A 24737-nucleotide genomic window follows, 5' to 3' on the forward strand; every position below is an offset into this window, starting at 1 on the left:
AGCCCAGCATGTACAACAGATAAAATCAGAGGGTCTGGTTAAAGCTGGGGTGAAGGCGATGGCCGGGGGCTCTGCATCTCTCTTATTTATCTCAGGAGTTTCAAGACAATAACCTGGGGTCCCCTGAACTATGTTCTCAGATAATATGACAAAAACTGTAATAGAGCAAGTGAAGTGAGAACACACAACCTGTCCCAACCTGAACTTATCTGCTTTCTTCTGTATTCCCTTTGTGATTTATGGTCCTCACCTGGGCTAGACGCCTTAGCCTCTCTGCTTTCTTTCACCTCCCTCTTAATTCCACTGTTCCCTTAAATTTCATCAGTTCTACCCCTTCAACATCTTTCAAAGCTGTTGATGATGATAATCATCTATCTGATATTGGACTGACCGTGATGGTTTCTTCTCCAGCCACCCTTGCCTTGTGTGCTTGCCCTTCTTGAATCCTTATTTCACACTGACATGTAATTTTTTTAAAACAAAAATCTGGATCACTCTTTTCCATGTTTAAAATCCTTCACCTGCTCTTTGTAGCCTGCCTAAAGTACAAACACCTTTTTACCATGGCATACAGGGCCCTGCACCATCAGGCCCCTGTCTGTCTCATCAACCTCATTTTGCACTGCTTCACCCCTTGAACTTGAAACTGCAACCATGTGAAATTATAAAACTTGCAATTTCCTAAACAGGTAGTGCTATTTCATATTCTCCTGCTTTCTCCTACCACTGTACATACTGCTATTACAGTATTTAGCATGCTGAATTATTTTGTATATGCCTGTTTTATCTACTTTAGACTGGGCAATCCTACACCTAGAACCTACAAGGGCATCTGGCATATGATAAGCACTCAGAAACATCTATACAGATTCTCCTTTCAAGTAGGATATAGTAGGGTATGGCAGGCCAACACTCCTGGTGACTACTAGAGAAACCAGATAAATTATAAAAATCGTTTCTTAAAGCATCAAATAGTTGCAGAAGCAACAAAGACCAGATGAACTAGTACTCTAGTGAAGGATGAAAGTTCACAGTGAGTCAACAATCAATAGTTGGGTTTTTTTGTTTGTTTGTTTGTTTTCCATTTGCTGATCCTGGACATGGCTCAGGATTACGAAGAGGCCCAGGCCGAGGGCTGTCACTGAGGAAGAAGAAACCACGATGTTTTTAATGTGGTCATATAGGACTGGAGTCCTATATGCAAAACCATAGTCTTCAGGGATCTCAAAATACATGACTTCTGAGAGAAGGCCGCTGCTGGGGGACAAATGGCTGAGAAATGTCCAAACAAATGAAAGAGATCAACCCACAGATTCAAGAAGCTCAGCAAAGCCCAAGTTGACAATACAAAGAGAAACACACACAGACACATCATAGTCAAACTGCTGAAAAACCAAAAGTATGGAGAAAAATCTTAAAAGTTATGCAGCAACAGAAGTGACAGGCAACTTCTCTAAAGAAATGATGAAATCCAGAAAACAACAGAATGACATCTTTAAAGTGTGAAAAGAAAGTAACTGCCAACCTTGAATTTTACACCCTATAAAAATCTTTCATAACTGAAGGTAAAATGCAAGACAATAATGCACAAAAGGTGCATGGATAGTATAAAAGGAGTTAAGTGTATTAAGAGTCTAGCAGCATCAGGAAGTGATAAAAAAATCCGTATTAGACTGTCAAGAATGCATGTTGAAATCTATAGGGTAAACTCCAAAAGAGCTATAAAAGTTCAGACAGTAGTAAAAATGGGATAATAAGTACTTTTGATTGATCCAAAAGGTGAAAAATGAGAAAAAGGGAAGCAAAACTGGTGGGTCAAACAGAAAACAAATACTTAATAAGATGGTGGACAGAAGCCCAACTGAAACACTGGTTACATGAATTCAGAGTTTCTCAACAGTGGCACTACTGACATTCTGGGCTGGATAAGTTGTTGGTGGAGAGCTGTTCTGTGCATTGTCAGATATTTAGCAGCATCTTTGGCCTCTGTCCCCAACATGCCAGTAGCACTCCCCCAAGAGTACCAACCAAAAATGTCTCCAGATACTAACAAATGTCCTGTGTAGGGCAAAAATCGCCCTGGATAAGAACCGCAGGTACAGAATCAACATAATCCCAATCAAAACCCCAGCAGCACTTTTATAGAAAGTTATAAGACGACTCTAAAATTGATATAGGAATGCAAACAACCTAGAATAGCAAAGACAATCTTGAAGAAGAGGAATTAAATTGGTAAATTTTGGTGGTGTAAGTTTTACACTGTCTGATTTCAAGATTTACTGTAAAGATACAATAATTAAAGGGCAAAAAGAAAGACAAACAGATTAGTGGAACTGAATAGAGTCCAGAAATAGCCCCCACATATACAACAGAGACTCCATATATAGACTCACATACCTGACAAAGTTGACACTGAAATCAACTGGGAAAGAATGGTCTTTTCAATTAAAGGTACTGTGCCACCTGGCTATCCATATGAAAAAATATATAGGTCTTGATTACATCTCATACTAGATTTAAACATGAAATGTCAAATAATAAAGCTTTCTGAAGAAAACAAAGAATGTCTTTGTAATCTTGGAGTAGCCAAAGATTTCTTAAACAGGACACAGAAAAGAGCTAACCATAAAAAAATGATAAATTGGACTACATTGAAATTAATATAAAAGATTTTCTATAAATCATTAAGAAAAAGACAATCCAACAGAAACAAGGAAAAGAACTTGAACAAGCATACCACAATAGAGGATATCCAAATGGCCAATAAACACATGAAAAGACATTAACATCACTGCTCCGGAAAATGCAATATAAAACCACAACAAAATACCATTACACACCCACCAGAAGGGCTAAGCTGAAAAAAAGGGGAAAAAAAGAAAAAGGAAAAGAAAATACTAGGCATTGGCAAGGATATAAAACAACCAAAACTCTCATTCAATGCTGGTAAGAGTGTAATTGATACAACTACTTTGGAAAATCCTTAGGCAGTATCTATTATGCTAAAGGTAAACATACATACGCTCTATGATCTAGTAATCACATTCTTTGATATATACCTAACAGAAATGCATACATAAATTTACCAATAGATGTGTTCTGGAATACACTATCCACAATTGTCCCCACAAAGAAACTACCCAAATGCACATCTATAGTAGAATGGATAAACTGTGGTATATTCTCCCAATGGGATACTATACAGATGAAGACTCACCACAATTGGAGATCTTCAAAAGAATGGGTTACAGGCTCAGAAATACATAAACCAGCTTTCTGTAAGGAAGACAGTATAACAAATTGCTACTATGGCATGACTATAAAAGGCAATCATATACCTTTATGGGATGGTCATGAAATCACACCCGTGTGACAATATGTCGATTACAGAAGGAACTGCTCACAGATTTAGAAGCTTAGGAATCCTAGATTCTATTCCGATAAAATGCAACACTGATTAAAGCGGCACTGCAAAGTTTGATGTTTATATAACTGACAGCAACTGGGGTATTCTGGCCCAGAAAGTGATACTGGGATGAGGCATTCAGAACAAGCTGATTCTCGGGGTGAGCAGAGAAAACAACCCAGAGTTCAACTGTGGCAGACAGTGACTATATAAACCAGTTCTTGACTCTAACCCTTTCTGAGTTCAGTGTACCCCTTCCGCGGTCACAGAAAGCAGTCACTGGGGAGGTGGGGGAAGAGATCTGCAATCGGAGTGCTTGAGTGAACCCATTCCCCCGGCAGCTTCTTCCCCTCCTTCCCATCTCTTTCTGCCTTTTCACAGGGATGGGCTGTGTGAGATCCCTGAGCCATGGCGTCCAGGTGGTGCAGACAAACGGGACAATCCGTAGGTGCTATACTTTACAGACACTTAAAAGATAAGACGATAGACCACAAAGTACTTATTGTATCATATAGTTAAAAAGTGAAAAAGGGAGGAAAAAACCCCAGAGAAGTACAAAAGGAACTTAGAAAAAGAATGAACACCAAAAGGGAAGGGTTCATGGAGGGAGGAGGATTTATGTTGGGGTGGGGGCACTACACACTTGGGGCTGCATGGGAAGGCTGTTCAAGGAACAATACCTCACAAGCAAAGGCCAGAAAGCAGAAAAGTTATAGCCCCTAATAAAGGCAGAGATGAGAGGGAGACACCATCATGGCAAGTGAGCCATGCCTCACACAGGAGTGATGTTCTGATGAGACCACCTGCTCAGGGCCTTTGTAACTTGCTGTTCCACGATATATCCTCACGGCTTGCTCTCTCACCTTTCAGGGCTTTACTCAAACGTGAATTCTAAGGGAGGCCTTCTCTGATCACCCTAATTTAAAACTGCAACCCATCCTCACTCCTCCCCTGCCTTGCACTCCCAATCTCCTTCCCCTGCCTTTGAAATTTTCCTACATAGCATTTAGTACCATTTGTCAAACTAAGTTATCCACCTATTTATTTGTTTATTGTCTCTCTCTTCCCACTAAAATATAAGCTCTATGAGGGCAGTAATAGTTGACAGTTTTGTTTATTGCTTCCGGCAAAGAGCAGGCATTCAATAAATGCTTGTTGAATCAATCGCCATAGACCAAGGTCTGGCTCTCTCTTTGGTGGATCTTTGATATCAGATATGTGTGAACTGGAGTCTGGGTAAAAACCACCATACTCTTCTTCTCCTGGGGTGAGTTATTCCTACAGGTAGTCGATCTCATCCATTACAGGAGGATCTTACTAGATTCACTCTCAGGCGGCAATCACAGTTCTAGATTTTGACTGCATGCCAGCCCATTTTTAGGGTGTTTCCAGACAGAATGAGTATGAGAACAGGAATCTGACAATCTGGGTGATAGTCCTGGCTCTGACAGTACCTGGCTGTGTGGTTTCCATGAATTTTAGTTTCTTCAACATAAAATAAACTTGGTGGATAAGATGATCTCTAAAACTTCTAACTTTGAATTAACTAGCACATGGTAGAAAGACTGGGTTTAGATCCCAGAAATATGAGTTTAAATAAAAGAACTGCCAACACAAGTTCTTGACTAGAAAGAAGAGAATTAATATTTGTTGAAAAAACCCACCATATGCTAGGCAATGTACATAAATTGCTCGTCTACAAGCTGAGTAACACAAGGTTCAGAGAGATTAAGTGATGCCCAAGGTTACACAGCAAGCAGTGGGATTCACCTCAAGCCTGTGTGACTCCAAAGGCTGTATGCACTCTTTTCACTACACCAGAGGTTTCCAACCCAACTGTTTATCAGAACCAAGGGGAAACAATGTAAGTACAGATTCCTGGGCCTCACACCAGATCTACTGAATCAGAATCTATGTTGGGGGTGGGGTGGAACAGGTATGCTTTGAGAATCTATTTTAAAAGTTTGCAAGGTCAGGGCTTCCCTGGTGGCGCAGTGGTTGAGAATCCGCCTGCCAATGCTAGGGGACACGGGTTCGAGCCCAGGTCTGGGAAGATCCCACATGCCGCGGAGCAGCTGGGCCCGTGAGCCACAATTACTGAGCTTGCGCGTCTGGAGCCTGTGCTCCGCAACAAGAGAGGACGCGATAGTGAGAGGCCTGCGCACCGCGATGAAGAGTGGCCCCCGCTTGCCACCACTAGAGAAAGCCCTCGCACAGAAACGAAGACCCAACACAGCCATAAATAAATTAATTAATTAATTAAAAAAAAGTTTGCAAGGTCAGTCTGATGATCCATGAAATTGCTAAGAGAGTAGAGTAGATCTCAAATGATCTTACCACACACACAAAAGGGTAATCTTGTGAGGTGATGGAGGTGTTAACTAACCTTATTGTGGTAATCATTCTCAATATATATACACTGATATGTGTATCAAATCATTACATTGTACATCTTAAACTTTTACAATGTTGTATGTCAATTCTATCTCAATAAAGATGGGGGGAAAAAAGAAAGAGAAGGCTAAGTAGGAGTGGGGAGACAGGACTCCCACTTCTACCTAACAGTAATTAGGAGCCCTCCCTCATGGGTGTCAAAGGAGGCTGAGTGAGGAATCTGGACTTCTACCTACACTTGGAAGTAACAAGGTTGGTCCCCCCACCCCTGCCTTATCCTGCCAGAGTGGTTTCAGAGGAAGCCAGCTAAAAAGAAGACTTCTGTAAGGTCCAGAGTCTTAGAACATAATACAAAAATGTCCAGTCAAAAATCATTCACCATACCCAAGAACCAGGAAGATCTCCAAATGAATAAAAAAAGAAAAATCAATCAATATACGTTAACACTAAGATGACAGAGACATTAGAATTATCTGACAAAGTTATTAAAGCAGCTGTGATGAAAATGCTTCAATAAGCGATTATGAACTTGTTTAAAACAAAAGAACAGAAAACCTCCGCAAAGAAATAGAAGATACAAAGAAGAAACAAACAGAAATTTTAGAACTGAAAAATTCAATAACAAATAAAAAGCTCAGCAGATGGGCTCAACAGGAGAATGGAGGGGACAAAGGAAGAATCTGTAACATGGAAGACAGAATAAGAGAAATTACCCAATCTGAACAACAAAGAGAAAACAGACTGAAAAGAGGCTCAGGGACCTATGGGACTATAACAAATGATTTAAGCATCCCAGAAAGAGAGAAGAAAAAGGGCAGGGTTGAAAAAGTACTCAAAGTACTGAAAGCTCCCCAAATTTGGCAAGAGACATAAATCTATATACTCAAGAAGCTGAGTGAACCCTAAATAGGATTACCCCAAAGAAATCTGCACCAATTATAATTATAATTAAAATTAAAATTTATGAAAACAAATGACAAAAAATCTTGAAAGCAGCCAGAGAAAAATGATACCTTGCCTATATGGGAAAAACTATTTGAATGACACTGGATTTTTCCTCAGAAACCATGTAGGCCAGAAGGAAGCAACACAATAATTTTCAGGTGCTGAAAAAAAAAAAAAGAAGAACTGTCAACACAGAATCCTATACCCAGCAAAAATGTCCATCAGAAAAAAAAAAAAAAAAAAGAGGAATGAACTGGAGAGACAGCCTCAGATGAAGGAAAACTAAGAGAATTTGTCACCAGCAGGCCTACTCTAAAAGATTGGCTAAAGGAAATTCTCTAAACTGAAAGGAAACGTTAACAATAAATAAATAAATAAAGAATCTTGGAACATCAAGGAGGAAGAAAGAACATGGTAAATAAAAATACGTATAAATACAATAGGTTTTTCTTATTCTTTTGAATTTTATAAATTGTGTTTGACAGTTAAAGCAAAAATTATAACACTGACTGATGTGGTTCTAAATGTATCTAGAGGATATATTTAAGACAAATATAAACAGGAAAGGGTAAAGAGATATAAAGGAAGTAAGGTACATATACTTCACTAGACCTGTCAAAAATAAGTTATATACACATAATATGATACCTAGAAGAACCACTAAAATGGTTATACAAAGAGATACACTCAGAAACACTACAGATAAATTGAATGGAATTCTAAAAAATGTTCAAGTAAAGGAAGTCTGGAGAAAAAAAGATAATGGAGAAACAAAAAACAGAAAACACAGAAAACAAAAGAATTAAATTTCAGACTTAACCTCTAACATATCAATAATTATATTAAATGTAAAATGTCTAAATACACCAATAAAAAAAGACTGTCAGAGTTGCTTAAAAAATATGACTTAACTATATGCTATTTACAAGAAATTCACTTCAAACATAATGATATAGTCAGGTTGAAAGTAAAAAGATGGAAAAAGATATTATCATGTAAACATTAATCAAAGGAAAGCAAGACTAGCTATATTAATATCAGATAAAGTAGACTTCAGAGCAAAAAAATTACCAGAGACAAAGAAGGACATTATATAATGATTAAAGGGTAAATCTATGAAGAAGACATAGTAATCTTAAGTGTGTATGCACAAAACAGAGATGCAAAATGTGTGAAGCAAAAATGGATAAAACTGAAAGGAAAAGTACAGGTGGTCACCACAAGTATAGGTGGTGACTTCAACATTCCTCTCTCAACAACTGATAGAACAATATCAATTATAACACAAGAGCTCAACCACACCAACCAACATTTACATAACTGACATTTACAGAATACTACGACAGTAGGATATACATTCTTTTCAAGTGTCCACAGAACACACACCAAGATAGACCATATCCTGGACCACAAAATAAACCTCAACAAACTTAAAAGAACTAAAATCATACAGTGTGTTCCCCAGCCACGATGGAATCAAACTAGAAACTACTAATAGAGAACAGGAAAATCTTCACACGCCTGGAAATTAAGCAACACATTTCTAAATAATTCACGGATCAAGGAGGAAATGTCAAGGGAAATTTTTAAAAAATACATGGAAATGAGTGAAAATAAAAGTTCAACATATCAAAATTTGTAAGACACAGGTACAGCCATGCTGAAAGGGAAATTTATAGTACTAAATATACATATTAGAAAAGAGGAAAGCTCTTAAATGAATATCAATAATCTAAACTCCCACAGTAAACACCTAGAAAAAGACAAATAAAATAAAGCAAAATAAATCCAAAGCAGGCAGAAGGAAGAAATAATAAAAATCAGAGCAGGAATTGAAGTTTAAAACAAAAAACAATAGAGAAAATCAATGAACCAAAGAAATGGTTCTTTAGAGAGATCAATAAAATTGACTTCTAACTAGACTGATGGGGGTGGGGGGAGGGAGAGGTAGAGGGAGAGAGAGAGGGAGAGAAGGAGAGAGGGAAGGAGGGAAGGAGGGAGGGAGGGAAGGAGGGATGGATGGATGGAGGGAGGGAGGGAGGGAGGGAAGGAGGGAGACAGAGAGAGGAATTAGCAATACCAGTACTACAGACTGCAGATATCAAAGGATAATACAGGAATACCACAAATAATTTTATACACATAAATTTGACAGATGAAATGGCAAATTTCTCAAAAAACACAAACTACCACAATTCACACACTCTGAAATAGATTACTGAACAGCCTTATAAGGAAACTGAATTTATTGTTTAAAGACTCCCAAAATCAAAGAAAAAAGAAAGAAGAAATCTTCAGGCCCAGATGGTTTCACTGCAGACTTCTACCAAGCATTTAAAGAAAATTAACACCAATTCTACACAATCTTCTAGAAATGGAAGAAGAAGAAACACTTTCCAATCCATTTTATGAAGCTAGTATTACCCTGATACCAAAACTCAATAAATATAAAAAAATTTTAAAACTGCAGACCAATTTCCCTCATGAATATAGATGCCAAAATCCCAAACAGAATATGAGGAAATATAATTTAGCAGTATGTAAAAAGAATTACACACCATGACAAAGTAGGACTAAATTCCAGGGATGTAAGGCTGGCTCAGTATTTGAAAATCAATCACCGTTATTAATATTAACAGGCTAAAGAAGATAAATCACATGATTATATCCTCCTCATCTTTCTGACCTCTAAATGTTGAAGTGTCCTAGGACTTAATCACTGGGCCCCTTTTCTTTCTATACCTATTCCCCCTTATGACTCCCACATTTATATCTCTACCCCAGATCTCTCCCTTGAACTCCAGACCCATAAACCCAATTGCCTATGAGATACCTCTACTTGGACAGGCATTTCCAATTAGACACATACACATCTAAACTGCTCTTACTACCCAAACCAGCTCTTCCTACAATTCAGTACATACATGCAAACTCCATTCTTATGGTTGCTTAGGCTAAAACCCTTAGGGCCATATAAGCTCTTGTTTCTTTTATACCTCATATCTATGCTGTCAGTAAATCCTGTGATCTCTTCCTCTAAAATATCCCCAGAATCTGACCCTTTCTCACTACCTCCACCCTGGTCTGAGTCTTCCTTTCACCTGGGTTATCACAACAGCAGCTGAACTGGTCCTCCTGCTCCTACCCTTGCACCTTTACTGTCTGTTTTCTACTTAATAGCCACATGCTCCTCTTTTGCTCAAAATGGTCCAATGGACTCTTGTTTCATTCCGAGTAATATCCGAAGTCCTTACTATTGCCTATAGTTCCCCACACGATATGGTCCCTGGCAACTTTTCTAAGCTCATTTCTAGCCTTCTGGTTCACATCACTTGAGCTGTCCTCCTTGCTGGTCCTTGAAAATGCCAACAATGGTCTGACCTCAGGACTCTGCACTTGGTTTTCCCTCTGCCTGCAACATTCACCACATAGCATAGGGCTTGTTCTCTCATTTTTTTGAAGGCTCTGATCAAATGTCACCGTATCAGTGAGGCCTTCTCTGACCAGTATATATAATACACACCAATCCGCCCATATGTGCATTCCTCATACCTCTTACCCTCCTTTATTTTTATTCAAGGCATTTATAACTTTTGGGCTCATTTTACACACATGTTTATCTTCCCCTGCAGAAGGTAAGCTTCCAAGGACATAGATTCTGTCTGTTTGCCTAGAATAGTGCTTCAGACATAGGTTCTCAAAAATTATCGGCTGAATGAATAAATCAACCACTGGCTCGGGAGTGAAGAACTTGGGATAAGATAACCTTGATTTGATTCCTGGTTCTGTCATTTCTTGTGTCCAAGTGACACTGATGACTCACCCATGTTTAATGTTTTCTCATCTGTCAAATAGTGATAATAACCCGTACCCCACAGGACTGTTGTAAGGATTAAATAAAAGAATGTACGTAATGTGCTTAATACACAGTGACTCGGTATAAAAGTGCTCAGTATATGACACTGTTACTTAATACAGAAAGATGGCCTAGATTTGGACTCAAAGGCCCTAGGTTGTAATTATGACTAGATATTGACCGTGATTTTAGGCTATTCACCTCAGCTACGAATAAGGTGCTGGGGTTAAAAAAGATAGATAGAGTCCCTTCTCTCTAATCTTAGTTATGTGATCTTGGGCAGGTCACCCAAGCTCCCTCAGCCTCAGTTTCCTCATTTGCCAAATGGGAATAACATAATACCTATTGCATAGCTTTGTTGTATTAAATGAGTCACTATGTGAAAACACAGTGTCTAGCCCATAGCAGCAGCTCATTATGTTGGCTATGATTATGATGATTCCATTCTGAAGGAGGAGTAAAAGCACCTAAGCAAAGAACAGCGCAGTATGAGCAAAAACAGGCATCAACTAGCACAGTGCCTCCTAACTGGAATCTGCCCACAACTGGTCTGTTCCACTATGATCAGGACATTTAAAAATTCTACTATGTCTACAATAACCTAACTCCCTACCACCACCCCACAGCAGTTAGAAGAACAAATTTCTCTGCTGATGTGATAATTGGAATTTAAAACTTTTAAAAAATAGTTAAAGGATAGAGTCTCAAATAGTGTTTCTTAAAGGAGGCCAACGAACCCATTGACTTCTTTACCCCACCCCCCCACAAAGTTAACATGTATTACTTAAATTTGAGCAATAGTCAAATGAACCCCCAGAAGGCAGCCTGTAATTCCCTGAATACAACAACCAACTAAGAGCTGGGGGCACAAGGGTGTGTTTGACGGCGGTGCTGTCACAGACTAAACATCGGAACTGGCCACTAAAGGTGGTCCCGGAGGCCTAGTAGGAGCCCACCGCGTGAGAAGGGGGGCGTCACCTTTGGAAAAAGAACAGCAAGAGCCAAGGCGTGGAGGCGTGAAGAGTGCACGTGGGTGGCTTGGCAGAACCAAAAAAAGCTTTTTGTGGGGGGCGGCCAGAGAGCAGGACATGTACGGAGGAAGATTGCTGCTGGGGCCTGCCAGGTGAGGGAGAAAGGTCCCGTTCCATCCCCAGGTCATGATCTCTCAGCCTCAGCATCCCCTCAGGATCCCCCTCTAAGGGCTCGCGGTTGCTGTCTCCCTCTCGTTCGCGCCACTCTTCCCTTACCTCGTCTTCCAGCCTTTCCCTCACTCTCGCACCTCCTCCGCCGCGCCGGAAGTGACGCGTAACTCGCGCGCCGCACCGCGCCAGAAAGGTTCTGCGGGAGCGGGAGAAAGGGTTCCGGTGACACTCACTGCGCCGGCGTGCGGGCGCGAGCGGTCAAAGCGCCTTCCGGAGGCCTCCGAAGTGCGCCCTTTTCCCTGTCTGTCTCTTTCGGAGTGCTCCGAGCGAGATTCAAAGAGGCCTTCGCCAACGGAGGGCTGTTTTTCTATACTCTGAGTCCCCCCGGTGCCCCGCCACTTCGGCCCTTGCCCTTTGACCCTGCTCTCGCGGCGGGGTGAGAGGTAGGTGGCCATCTTGTGGCGGCGGCGCGGGCGGCTGATACTGCGGAGACCCATCCCCTCCCCCTCCTGGCCCCCCCCGGCCATCTGTCAGTCATAAAGAGTCCTGCAGGCCGCCAGGTGAGGTCCCGGCCTCGTGCTGTCGCTCTCCCCGCCGCACTGGGCGGCCCAGGCCGATCCCTGCCGGGCCTCACCGCCGCCACCATGTCCTCCTTCTCCGAGTCGGCGCTGGAGAAGAAGCTCTCAGAGCTGAGCAACTCTCAGCAGAGCGTGCAGACCCTCTCCCTGTGGCTCATCCACCACCGCAAGCACGCGGGACCCATCGTCTCGGTGTGGCACCGCGAGCTCCGCAAAGGTAAACACTCCCTCTACCCCCATGGGTCCTCCTCCCGGGTAGCCCTCTCCCGCACCCACTCCCGAGGCCCCTCTAGCTTCTTAGCTGAGCCTGGCTTTCCAGGCCTGGGCCTCTGATTGATTGCGCTTCCGAGGTTGGAGACAGTGTTATCCCCATTTCTCGGAGAAGGAAACCGAGGCCTGGGAGGGTTTAAGGTACTTGTCTGAGGTTCCACCGACCGGGGCTCAGGACTCCCAGTTAACCCAGCCGCTTTCCTCTCTGGCTCCTCCTGACACTTGTGACCATTATTCTCTCGGCAGCGTTGAGCGCCTGGTGGAGGGTACAGGCCTTAGCCTGTTGTGTGCCAGGCGGTTGCTGGGCATTTGGAGTAAGATTACCTAGATCGAGCCCTGGCTTAGCCACTTGCTAGCTGAGTGATACCGGGCAAGTTTCTTCTCTCTAAGCCTCTGTTTTCGCATCTGTCAAAAGAGGACAAGGGTAACTGCCACTTACAGAGCCTTTATTCTGTGCCGGTCACTGTGCTAGGACCTTATGTATATCCTCGCACTTAGTCCTCAGCACTGCCCTGGAAGTGGGTACAGTCACTGCCATTGCAGAGAAGTCAAGGGGCCACACCACCTAGACCTTGCCTCTCAGTTTCCTCTTCTCATGCAGCTCTCCTTGGTTCTAGACCCTGCTCAGCATCTGGCAGCCATTGATTGAGCTCAGCCTGTTGTTGTGTGCCAGGTACTGGGTTGGGAGCTTGATAGCATGTTGGCTCCAGAGGCCAAGTGCCTCTGGAGCCTGACTTTGCCATTTACTGAGCCCCCGCAGCTTCACCTCTCTTTCCCTCAGTTTCCTGATCTGTAAAATAGAGATAATGATAACTGATATTTACTGTGCCTTTGTTCTGTGCCAAGTGCAGTACTGATATCATTACATACATTGTCATTTTTTACAGTCTCAGAGTTCTGTGAAGTAGGAACTCAGCAGATGAGAATAAAACGGAGGCTCAAACAACTTGGGGTGAAGAGTAAACAGGATAATCCACATGAACATCTAGCATGGTGTCAGGCAGAGTGTAGGCACTGGATAAATAATGGTGAGGTGGGATACTGATTACTCAGTGTGGGGCATGTTCTTTGCCTCAAATTGCTTACAGTCTGTTCGGGAAAGATGGGCATCTACACAGCTATTTGATACCCCAGTGAGCCTCATAGCAGAAAGCTGAGCAAATGAAGCTTAGCACTGTTTTGGACAGCCTGTATGTGGTAGGCCCTTTATAGCATAGGAAGTAACTCTACATGTGTTCTCTGCTATCTGTGAGGTCAGGATGTCATTCTGTTTTACAGATGAGGAAACTGAAGTGGCCAAGTGGTATTTTCAAGGCCTTAGAACCAGTGAGGCTCGGACTACATCAGACTGGCAGACACCAAAATCCAGGATTCTTTCAGGAGACCCAGTTCTAGTCCTCTGGCAGAGACCCCCTGCCCCCCAAATATCATGTGCTGTACTGAGATGGGGGTCCCCTCAGCCCTCAGGGTAGTTGGGGGATAGAGCCTGGGCCTCCCAGAGCCCCATTCATGTACCCCACTGTGCCATTCAGATGTTATTTCTGTTGTCAGATGTGGCGGAAAAATTCGAATTGCTTTCTACAGGATCCTATCTGGTAGGATCTCAGGCGCGTCAAAATCCACCTCCGATGTCACTTTTGTGAAGCCATCTTGATTCCCCACCTCACCCTATTGGAGATACAGAAAATAAAGAGTACTTTTGTTTATGAATCTCCTTTAACCCTAATTTCATATGATGAAACCTTAAGTTGTATGTAGGTCAGCATTATTATCCCCATTTTATAGATGAGAAGATAAAGATATGAAGAGATGAAGTGCTGTGTTAATGAGTGTACAGCTGGGACATTAGCCCAGCGCTCCGAGACGCCGAAACTTGTTTTCAGGTACCTGGTGCATCAGAGCACTTAATAAGTGAAGGTGATCATCTTACTCCAACCAAACCCGTAGTGCTTTTGTTTATTAGAATTAATCTGCATTTATTTCATTCTTACTAGTTATGTCTCTTTCACTGGATTATGTTTTGAGGGAGAAACTAGCTCTTCTGGTTGTCCGTAATGTACACAACATTTAGCATGGTGCCTGTTAACACAGTTAAAAAATAGTTTAGGAGTTAAATTGTCGTCTCTTGACATCATTTTCATGGCTGAGTAAAGGATCCAAGCGGCACTGTCTGATAGAGCGTTCTGTGATGAGAGAAGTGCTTCATATTTGTGCTGTGCAACAAGGTAGCCTCTTGCCATGAGCACTTGAAATGTGTGACTAAGGAAGTAAACTTTCAAATAAATACAATTGAAAATTCAGTTCCTGAGTTTTGTTAGCTACAAATCAAGTGTTCAGTAGCCACATGTGGCTAATGGCTATCATACTGGACAGTGCAGAACTAGAGGATGCTCTTCCAAGCATCAGCGTACAGTTTCCTAATACCCAGCCTTCATGAATTGAAAATGCCCCCGCACTAAAGTGGAAAAAGATTTTGTGCCCTAATGTTGGAATTGACTAACCTTTTAGGTTCTAGCCCACCCTGAATCTTTAAAAATGGACATTTCTATCTGTAGTCAAGTCATTTCCTTAAGACATTCACAAACCATCTCTGTTTTGCCTCCTAATATTTATGAGACTTTAAAAGTTTTCTTTTTCCTGCTTAAGTACTACTTCTATTCATGATGTGTTATTTTCTTTCCATTCCCTAGGAATAATTCTTATTTTATCCCTTTGGGCTCTGTTCTAGGTAGAACTTCTCCCTTTCTTTTTGGAGCAGTTTGGTGTAAAATACCCTAAGATGAACATTTTTTAGTAGTACATTTGTACCTTACGTTTGTACTACTACTACCTTTAGTAGTGCAGGTAAATAGGCCTTTTTTTAAAAAAAAATTACTTTCTCTAGATGTCAAAACTAGCCAGACAAGTGAAAAATTTTGGTCAGCCAGTTATTTAAACTTTGCTCAATAACTATCTCAACCAATTTGGAATGGGCCTCAGTAGGGAGTGAAAGAATCCATACTGACATATTGGAAAGACATCTGCACAAGTGAGTTACCACCCAGGGCTGGAGTAGAGGGTGTGTGTGTCGTGTGTGTTATGACCGTGTGTGTTCAAGTGCTCTAGGGCTTTGTGGGTTTTTGTTGTTGTTTGCTTGTTTTGGCCGCACTGCGCGGCTTGTGGGATCTTAGTTCCCTGACCAGGGATCGAACCCCGGCCCCTCGGAAGTGAGAGCGAGGAGTCCTAACCACTGGACCTCCAGGGAACTCCCTCTAGGGCTTTGTTATATTACCTTTACACACATGGTGCTCATGTTGATTATTCAGGATGCTGGATGTGGAGGGATAAAGTTTTATCCTAAATTCTCATTGCTAAGTTTGAGGGTGATGAGAATTAATTGGCATTGTAGATAGTGAAAACCTTGGCTCTCTATCTTAGCTATCATATTTGTAATACTGCAAAATGTATCAGGTCTTGAATGGCCAAATTGACATTTTACAATATGGATTCTGGGTTTTTTAACATAAAGTATATTAGTCCGATTTGCTTTGTAGAAGTTCTGTTTTACTTTTTTTTTTTTTAATATTTATTTATTTATCTTTGGCTGCGTTTGGTCTTTGTTGCTGTGTGCGGGCTTTTCTCTAGTTGTGGTGAGGGAGGACTACTCTTCGTTGCGATGCGCGTGCTTCTTACTGTGGTTCCCTTGTTGCGGAGCACAGGCTCTAGGTGCGTGGGCTTCAGTAGTTGTGGCTCGCGGGCTCAGTGGTTGTGGCTCGCATGCTCAGTAGTTGTGGTGCACGGGCTTAGTTGCTCCGCGGCATGTGGGATCTTCCTGGACCAGGCTTCCAACCTGTGTCCCCTGCATTGGCAGGCGGATTCTTAACCACTGCGTCACCAGGGAAGCCCTCTTTTAACTTTTAAATCTAACTTTCATGGCATTATAGACTTGGTAGTTTAACTTGCTGCAACATCCTAGAACAAGGTTTGCTTTAAAAAAAAAAAAAAAGGGGCTTCCCTGGTGGCGCAGTGGTTGAGAATCTGCCTGCCAATGCAGGGGACACGGGTTCGAGCCCTGGTCTGGGAGGATCCCACATGCCGCGGAGCAACTGGGCCCGTGAGCCACAACTGCTGAGCCTGTGAGTCTGGAGCCTGTGCTCCGCAGCAAGAGAGGCCGCGATGGTGGGAGGCCCGCGCACCGCGATGAAGAGTGGCCCCCGCTTGCCACAACTGGAGAAAGCCCTCACACAGAAACGAAGACCCAACACAGCCAAAAATAAATTAATTAATTAATTAATAAAAATATCTGTTTTAAAAAAAAAAAAAAAAAAGCTTTTTGCTGTAATCATACCTTTGTAGCAACAGTGGGATATTGAAACTATTGACACTTTTGTTCTGTTTTTGAATAATAATTAGAACAGTTAAAGATAGCTCCAGGTTTTCAGTGTTCTCATCAGTTGGCCATCTAAACTAGGTTATTATCAGAAGGTTAGTACATTTCAGGATATCCATATTTAATTTTATGAGCACTTTAAGTCATCAGTTTCAACTATAACATGCTTTAAAAATCTTGTTTTTAACTTGAGTGAGTTATTCTCCTGTAGCTACATTTTAAAATGTCAGATCTTGAGCCTGCTGTGTCAGAATTTATACTTGCTGTGTGCATTTCAAAAGAAACAGAAATGGTTTCTGAGAGCAGTGGAGTAAGGACTAGTAATTCAGGTGTAAAGGTTGACATAGGGCTTGCTTGAGTCTTTTGGGCACTTTGGCATTGGAGTAAACTTAATGTTTTGAACTATCTGATTGTGTTATTATTTATTTCTTTTAAAAGAAAACTGGGACCAAAAATGGTAGTGATGTAACTTTACGGTTGAAAAGTTATGTGCATAGAAGCCAGGAAATTCAGTAATGTTCCCCCAAGCAACTGTAACTCAGACATGTTGCGTGAGGTTTTTATGGTTTAATGCATGCTACCATATAGAGTAATAGGAAATACTACATTTAGTAGGTATAAGAGAGAAGAATTATATTTTTTGTGGGAGCCATAATTTTGCATATCCAGATTTCAGACATGTGTAAATTTTCAGTGATCATGTAACATTAATGTGTATTTGTATTTTGAGATAAATATCCATTGGTGCATCTAGAGATTCCTCTGGATTGTAGAGTTGATATCATTGACTGATTATGGTTATTGGAATGTTCAAAGAGAAATTCTTGGTCTAGGAGCATAAATTACAAGTATCTTTTAAAATTGAAACTTAACTCAGTCTTTCATTCTGTGGTATTTGATAATTAACAGTGAGTAAGAAATGCTCATCTTTGCAATATAATAAATGAAAACCTTGGTTTTAACACGTCTTCTGGAGATGTACTGACAGCTTATCCTTTAGGAATTCACGGGAGAATATTGACTGCTTAAAGGTTTAGGAATTTTCTTTGGATTATCTTAATTTTTACTGCCAATTAATTACCCTGACTCAAATAACACAGAAGTTAAGATGGCGTATTCTCTTTTTTTTTAAAACAATTATATTGAACTATAATTCACATTCCACACAAGTCACTCTTTTAGAATATACAATTCAATGGTTTTTAGTATGTTCACAGTTATGCAGCTATCACCACAATCAATTAAGATGGCGTATTCTTGTTTTTTATTTTTTTCAAAATTGTATTCTCAATCCTGTTTTACTAGACACCTCCAGGAGTCCCTTAAATTGTTTTTTCAAACATAGCAGTCTTGACCTCAAGTAGGTAATGCTTGTCTTCGTGTTCTTTAGGGGTAGCTTAGGGCAAAAGAATTGTGAATTGAGAATTTCCTTGGTGTAAGCTAAATTATCTTCTTTTCTTTTTTTCCAGCCAAATCAAATAGAAAGCTTACTTTTCTGTACTTAGCCAATGATGTCATTCAAAACAGTAAAAGGAAAGGACCTGAATTCACTAGAGAATTTGAATCTGTCCTTGTGGATGCTTTTTCTCACGTTGCCAGGTATGTTTTCTGGTTTTTTGTTCTGTTTTGTTTTTGAATGCATTACCTTTTCCTTTTTGTTCTTTCTTTTTTGTGTGTGATAGCCTTTGTAATTTGACAGCTTCATACTTTAAAGAGAGGTACTTTATAGAGCGTTGCAGAGGCCAAATTGTGGTTTTATATTTTGCCTGACTCCTTGAGAAACTATCTCAGACAAGTAAATATTTTGATGCATTGAAGGGACTCAGTCTAGCACTTGAAGCACATCTTTTCTCCTAGATGTATTCACTATTGAATTCACTTCTTGAATATGGTACTTTCCTTGGTTTGGCTGAGTTGTCTTATTAGCTTATGGTTAAAAAACAAAGCTAAATAGTACAAGGGAACTTTCCAGTAACAAAACCTTAATAGCAAGAAATTAGTTGCTGTGCCTTTGTTTTTACTTACTTCTGGATGTCTACATGTCTAACTTACTAAAAATAGTAGTCATTACTGTACCTGCAAAGATAGTAATTATTAGTGTGGAAAGTAGATATTTGCTCTGGCTCTGTCATATTAAGTGTGTGCCACTATTGTGTTTTGTGACAGAGGACGGGGGTGGGTAGAGCATACTTATAGCTGATATCACGGAAACTATACATTTAATTAAAAGTTTTACAAATCACTTTTATTTATTTAAAAACAAACTGTTTTTTGTAGATATAAGTTAGTTGTCTAGGAGGAGCAAAGAAAAACTATTTTTCACTAGAATATTAATAAGTAAGCAAATCAAACAAAACATCTTTGCCAAAGGAAACTGGGAAGGGTGAGAAGGAGACTAGTGGGTTAAACGAAAATTGTTCTAAGGCCTAGAGTGTAAGTGAAAGATCTTAAGTGTGAAAGTAAGTCTGGCATTCCATGAAAGATTTGGAAAGTTTGAAGGAGTGAAATGAGAACTCCAAAGGATTTTTAAGAAATGACATCTAGCTTTGTAGAGATGGATAAAAGATTTTTGTTAGTCAACTGGCTTTTTTTTTTTTTTTTTGTACATGGATACTGAAAAAGCAGAATGTTTGGGAACTTGAAAAAATATTGAGTCTTCATAACAGAGAATAAGCTTAGAACAGACTACTCGAGTAGCCCTCTGAAATTGGAGACAGGCATTTTCTTGTTTTGAGGAGATTCAGTTCAGTTTCTTAGACGTTGGCTGTAGCTCTGCCAACACTGAGTGGCCTTGAATGTGTTATGTAGCTTTTTGAGCCCACGTTTCCAGGTTAGTTAAAAGGGAATGTCACCACCTGTCTCATTCAAGTTGTGAGGATAAAGTAAAACAACAGTGCTCAATCCACAGTCTTTGCCCATTCATGGGAGTGTACTGTATTATAAACTATGTGAAGAGAAGGACTGTTTCTTTTTTGTTCTTTCCTGTATTCCAGACACCTAATAGAGTATCTGGCACAGAGCTACTGGGTTTTGTACCTTCGAGAACACCATTTAGATAGTCTTGATGTGAATGGTGTCCCAGGAGCTGAGCAACATTGTGGTCTGCCCTGGCACAGAGTAGGGATTCAGTAAGTAGTTGTTGAATAAGTTAATAAATTTAGGGTATAAGAAATTGACTAAAGAAATTTCCTATAGGGATAGTAAACATAACATTTTTCCTTAAAAATTGAACAGTAATCATAAGCTGCTCCCAAATCAGAAAAGTGTAAGTAGAAAAGCGGGTGGGAGAGGGGGGATGAGCAATACCAGGATTAAAAATTTTTCTACTTGGTATCATCTTAAAACCTATCTAGGAGGCACTGTAAGAATGTCTTGGCAAATTCTGTGGCATTATGGGGAAAATAGACCTGATCCTTTTAAATAAAAAAAGATAGCTCTGTTACCTTTCTTTTTTGCATTCTTCTAGTTCTTTTAAGGTCCCGTTCAGGTATTATATTCAAGATCCCCATGTCTCTAAGCTCCCTCCCCACCCCCACCCCCATTATTAGAATAGGAAGTCCAGCCACACCACTTCAGTCCTGATGCACCTTATCAACAGTAAGAAGTGCTCTCTGTACAGTTTTTCTGTGGCCAATTGATGAACAAAGATAGTGGACCCATTAATATTGACTGAAATTGATTAGGAATCTCTTTATGATAATTTCCTACCTCCTCCCTCAAACCCCCTACCCCCTAGGAAAGAAACAACAAACCTCTCAAGTCAGAGAAAGCTGCCAAGCTCATAGGGTAGATTTAATTTGAATAGCAGTTTAAGTAACCAGACTTTAAACTTATTTTCCACACAAATGCCTTCTTGTTTTCTTCTCAGTTTGGAGATAGTTGTGCACTTAATCTTTCCTTCAAGATGTATTTAAGTGCCTTCTTTGTGCAAAGTACTGATCCAGATACTAGGGGGGCAAGCAGTGAACAAGGCAGGCAAGGACAAAATGAATAAGATACTTTCAGAGAGTGATAATATGGACATAATAAAATAGAATGACGTTCTTGAGTGGGATCTCTTCTAGTGTGGTGAAGGAAGGCCTCTGTAAGGAAGTGACATTTGAGGTAATCATGCGAAATAGGAACAGCTATTAAAAAGAACCTAAGGTACAAATAATCTTGGCATGTTAAGAGGATCAGAATGAAGGCCATTGTGGTTAGAACACAAGGAACAGAGGGAAAGTCGAATCCAGGTGAGATCAGAGAGGCAGGCAGGTGACAGTCACATATGCCTTGTAAGCCTTGGGAGAGAGTTAGGATTTTGTTCTGATAGGATGTCAGTGAGGAGTTTTAAGCAGGGGAGTGATATATTCCAAATGCCTTGTTCAAAGATCCCTCCAGCTTGGGGTGGAGAATAGATTATAAAGGCCAAGGGAGAGTCAGGGACCTGAGGTCGAGGGTGTTGCTCTAGTGTAGGCTAGAGATGACATTGGCTAGGACTCAGGAGCATTGAGGAGATAATAGCTTCCACTTGTTGAATGTTTACTTTATGGGTAGATTTGTGGCCCCCCCCCATGTAAAACTGACAGGATTAGTGGGAGCTTGGTAGTGAGGGAAAAGAGAAATCAAAGATTATTTCTAGGTTTTTGACATGAGTATGTGGATGGCTGATGATGCTGTTTACCGAGGTGGAGATTGAGGTAAAGATATGGTAGAGGAAATCAAGAGTTTTGTTTTGGCCATGTTAAGTTTGAGATGGCTAATAGATATTCCAAAGGGTGATGCCATATAGGCGGATGGATGAAACAGTCTTGAAGCTCAGTAGGAAATTGATTTCTGGAGACATAAATTTGGAATTATCACCATATACATATTTATTTCCTGTTATAACAGTCATGGGTCCCCAAGACCACTTCCAGGTTTGGTGACTTGCTAGGAGGACTCACAGGACTTGGGTATAATTGTGTTCCTGGCTATGATTTATTACAGTGAAAGGATATAAAGCAAAATTAGCAAAGGGAAAAGGTGCAAGGGATGAAGTCCAGAGGAGACAAGGCATAAGCTTCCAAGAGTCCTTTCATAGTGGAGTCACACAAGACATACTTAATTCCTCCCCCTTTGAACTGTGGCAACACATGTGAAGTGTTTTCTACCTGAGAAGCCCATTAGAGATGTAGTACCTAGGGATTTTGTTAAGGTTGGTCACAGGCAGTCTGCCAAAATTCTAGGCTCCCAGAAGGAAAGCAGGTGTTCAGCATAAACCATACTGTTTGTATAAACAGTTTAAGCACAGTAAACCACCCTTATCAGTTAGGAAATGATGGGAACACTTCTGAAATCCAGGTTCCGAGATGCCAGTCAAGGGCCAACCTCGTGAGCAGGCCTTTCTAAGGGCAGAAGTCTCAGGCGTGCTGTGTTAACTCTTTTCTATACAATTGCAAAGGACTGTTTCTGCTTTACCTTTACATGAGGCACTGTTGGAAGTGCTGAGGATACTTAGAAATAATTTATGCCCTGAGTAGGCCTGCCATAGTCCTACTGTGCATGGGATAAGAGAGAAGTACACAAATTATAGTGGGTGTACCAAGGCAGTGCCATTAGAGCTGCAGAGGAAGAAAAGGCCTCCACGCTGGCTTGGCAAGCCCTCTGGTATCCAGCTGACACTTCAAGCAGTAGTCCTACGTGTGTATAACACATACTTTTCACTTTTTAGATCAAATTTTCAGTGGTTGAATTTATAAATATTTAGAATTAAGATACTAAGTTGTGTTCTGCAAAATAAGTTACATATGTACTTATTTATCATCTTTCAGTTTATTCATTGATAAGTGGCAAAGATTTTTTGTGTTTTTTCACTTAAAGATTTCTCAAGTTAGAAAGGAGTTAGTACAACTTGAAAAGATAGCTCCTTCTGTCATAAAATGACTTTTTTGCTTTGGTTGTATCCAATTTCAGGTGCTAAAGTGACTTCCACTTCATTGGAGCTACTTAGGGCAAAACCTCATCAGTAAAAAGATTTCTTGACTGTTGTGTCTATATCTTTAGACCTTAGCTGGCAAAACTTTGATTTACTGTAATGCTCAAAGAATTAGCCTATCATGGTTAATTATGTTCACTAATTAAAGTCGAGCACCCTTTTGGCTGTAGCCTTCAGTGGTGAAAGCCTTTTGAAAATCTTTTGGTTACAACAGGTTTGAGCATCAGTATCCGCTATATAGTAGTGTGACTGCAGCTGTACTCACTATCAGTCTTAATCAAGCCCCAAATAGCCCCGGGAATGGTGGATGGTGGTTGGATGGGTGTTGTGCCCCTCCCAACCCTTTTAACTAAATCCTTGATAAGAATTTGTTTTCATGATTGGTTTCTCTTTTAAGAGAATTTGCAGAGAACAGATTTTATGTTAAAAGTACCAACCAGTTAAGTTCTGATTAGCTGTGATTTTGTTACAGTAGTTATAATGACTTTATTTTTCTAAAGCCTGCATTTGATCACATTAGGGACTTCCCATTGCCTTCAGGATAAAGGCCACATGTTTAGTATGGCATTTAGGGTCCTCTATAATCTAATTCCACTGTATCCCTCCAGATTCTTCTGCTGTTTCCACACCCCCCCATATAGTACTTTAGCCACCGGAATTACTCAGAACCTTTTGCTCTTCACCTTGTTCTGTTTTGGGGATTCCATTCAAGCGAGAGGAGAAAGCATGAGCATAGGCACACGTACCAGTGGCAGCAATTGCTGAGTAGAAAATACTTACTGTTGAGTGTTGCTAGAACATGAAGCCTCAGGTAGGGTGTGGAGAGGTGAGGGGCTGCTGGGTCAAGAACCTAGAGGTCAGGACCTACGCCTTGTTCTTTGTATTTCAAGCACAGTATTTCATAAACCTTAATGCGCAGATGAATGCTTAATTGATGTCTGACATGAATGACCTTGATGTGGTAAAATGGTCATTGAAAGTTAACTAATTGTATGGCCTACTGAAACCTTTCTAACATTTTTCAAAAAGAACATTGCAATTAAATATTTATTGTGCTTGTTCTAGGGCATATAGCAGTGGGGGAAAAAGACAAATCCCTGCCCTTGTGGAAATCACATTCAAATGGAAAGAGGCTATAAACAACAGGGAAACCGTATATATAGCACATCAGAAGATAAATTGTGTGGAGAAAAATTAAGTAGGAGTAGGGAGTGTAATTTTAAGTAGGGAGATTAGGAAAGGATTCACTGAAAAGGTGCTGTGTGAATATACGCACCTGAAGGAGGAGAGCAAAGGATCCTTGCCTGGCCTGAGCCTTGGTTCCAAGCTAAGTGCAGAGGTCCTACACTTTATAGCAGGAGGGCCAGGGAGCTGTTGAGGAGGGAGGGGAGAGTGAGGATAGGTGAGGTCAGAGAAATAATGGGCTGGGCTGAGAAAGGCTTTGTAGGCTTCATTAGGACTTTCACTTTTATTCTGAGGGAGACCAGGAAGAACCATTGGAAGTTTTGAGCAAAGGAATGACATGATCTACCTTAACACAACAGTTAGGACTGGATTTTTAAAACTTGAGAATAGATGGTTGGAGGACAGGGTGGAAGCAGGGAGACTAGTAATGACGCTGTTGCAGTAATCAGACAAGAGATGATAGTGGCTTGGATCAGGGTGAGAGCAGAGAAAGAGGTGAGAAGTAATTTGTTTCTAGATATATTTTGAAGATGGAGTAGAGATGTTTTTATTATAAATATCAAGGTCATATCTTTAAGTTTTATAAACATCAGTGGAAAATTTTTTCCCCCTTTTCCCCCTCACCCTGACCTCTGA

General features: G+C 40.7%; 2 protein-coding genes across 8 annotated transcripts in view; one reads left to right on the forward strand and one right to left on the reverse strand.

Annotated features, from left to right (window-relative positions):
• TTI1 (TELO2 interacting protein 1) overlaps positions 1 to 11932 on the reverse strand; it is a 43470-nt gene extending 31538 nt beyond the window's left edge. The window contains exons 1-2 of one of the 3 annotated variants that reach the window (XM_057528568.1): positions 11849 to 11884; positions 3218 to 3276 (exon numbers count right to left, since the gene is read on the reverse strand). The gene's annotated coding sequence lies outside the window, so the exon portion shown is untranslated. Of the gene's footprint in view, positions 1 to 3217; positions 3277 to 11848 lie in introns of all 3 variants that reach the window. The other 2 variants (XM_007193143.3, XM_007193142.2) reach the window with 2 other exon arrangements.
• Positions 11933 to 11954: 22 nt separating this feature from the next.
• RPRD1B (regulation of nuclear pre-mRNA domain containing 1B) overlaps positions 11955 to 24737 on the forward strand; it is a 61801-nt gene continuing 49018 nt past the window's right edge. For 3 of the 5 annotated variants that reach the window (XR_009005328.1, XR_452056.2, XM_007193141.3), the window contains exons 1-2: positions 11956 to 12538; positions 18430 to 18559. Coding sequence is in view for 3 of the 5 variants with exons in the window: in XM_007193141.3 (XP_007193203.1) it covers positions 12388 to 12538; positions 18430 to 18559 (281 nt within the window). In the remaining 2 variants the exon portion in view is untranslated. Of the gene's footprint in view, positions 12539 to 18429; positions 18560 to 24737 lie in introns of all 5 variants that reach the window. The other 2 variants (XM_057528569.1, XM_007193139.3) reach the window with 2 other exon arrangements.

Source organism: Balaenoptera acutorostrata, chromosome 15, assembly GCF_949987535.1.
Source record: "Balaenoptera acutorostrata chromosome 15, mBalAcu1.1, whole genome shotgun sequence".
NCBI lineage: Eukaryota > Metazoa > Chordata > Mammalia > Artiodactyla > Balaenopteridae > Balaenoptera > Balaenoptera acutorostrata.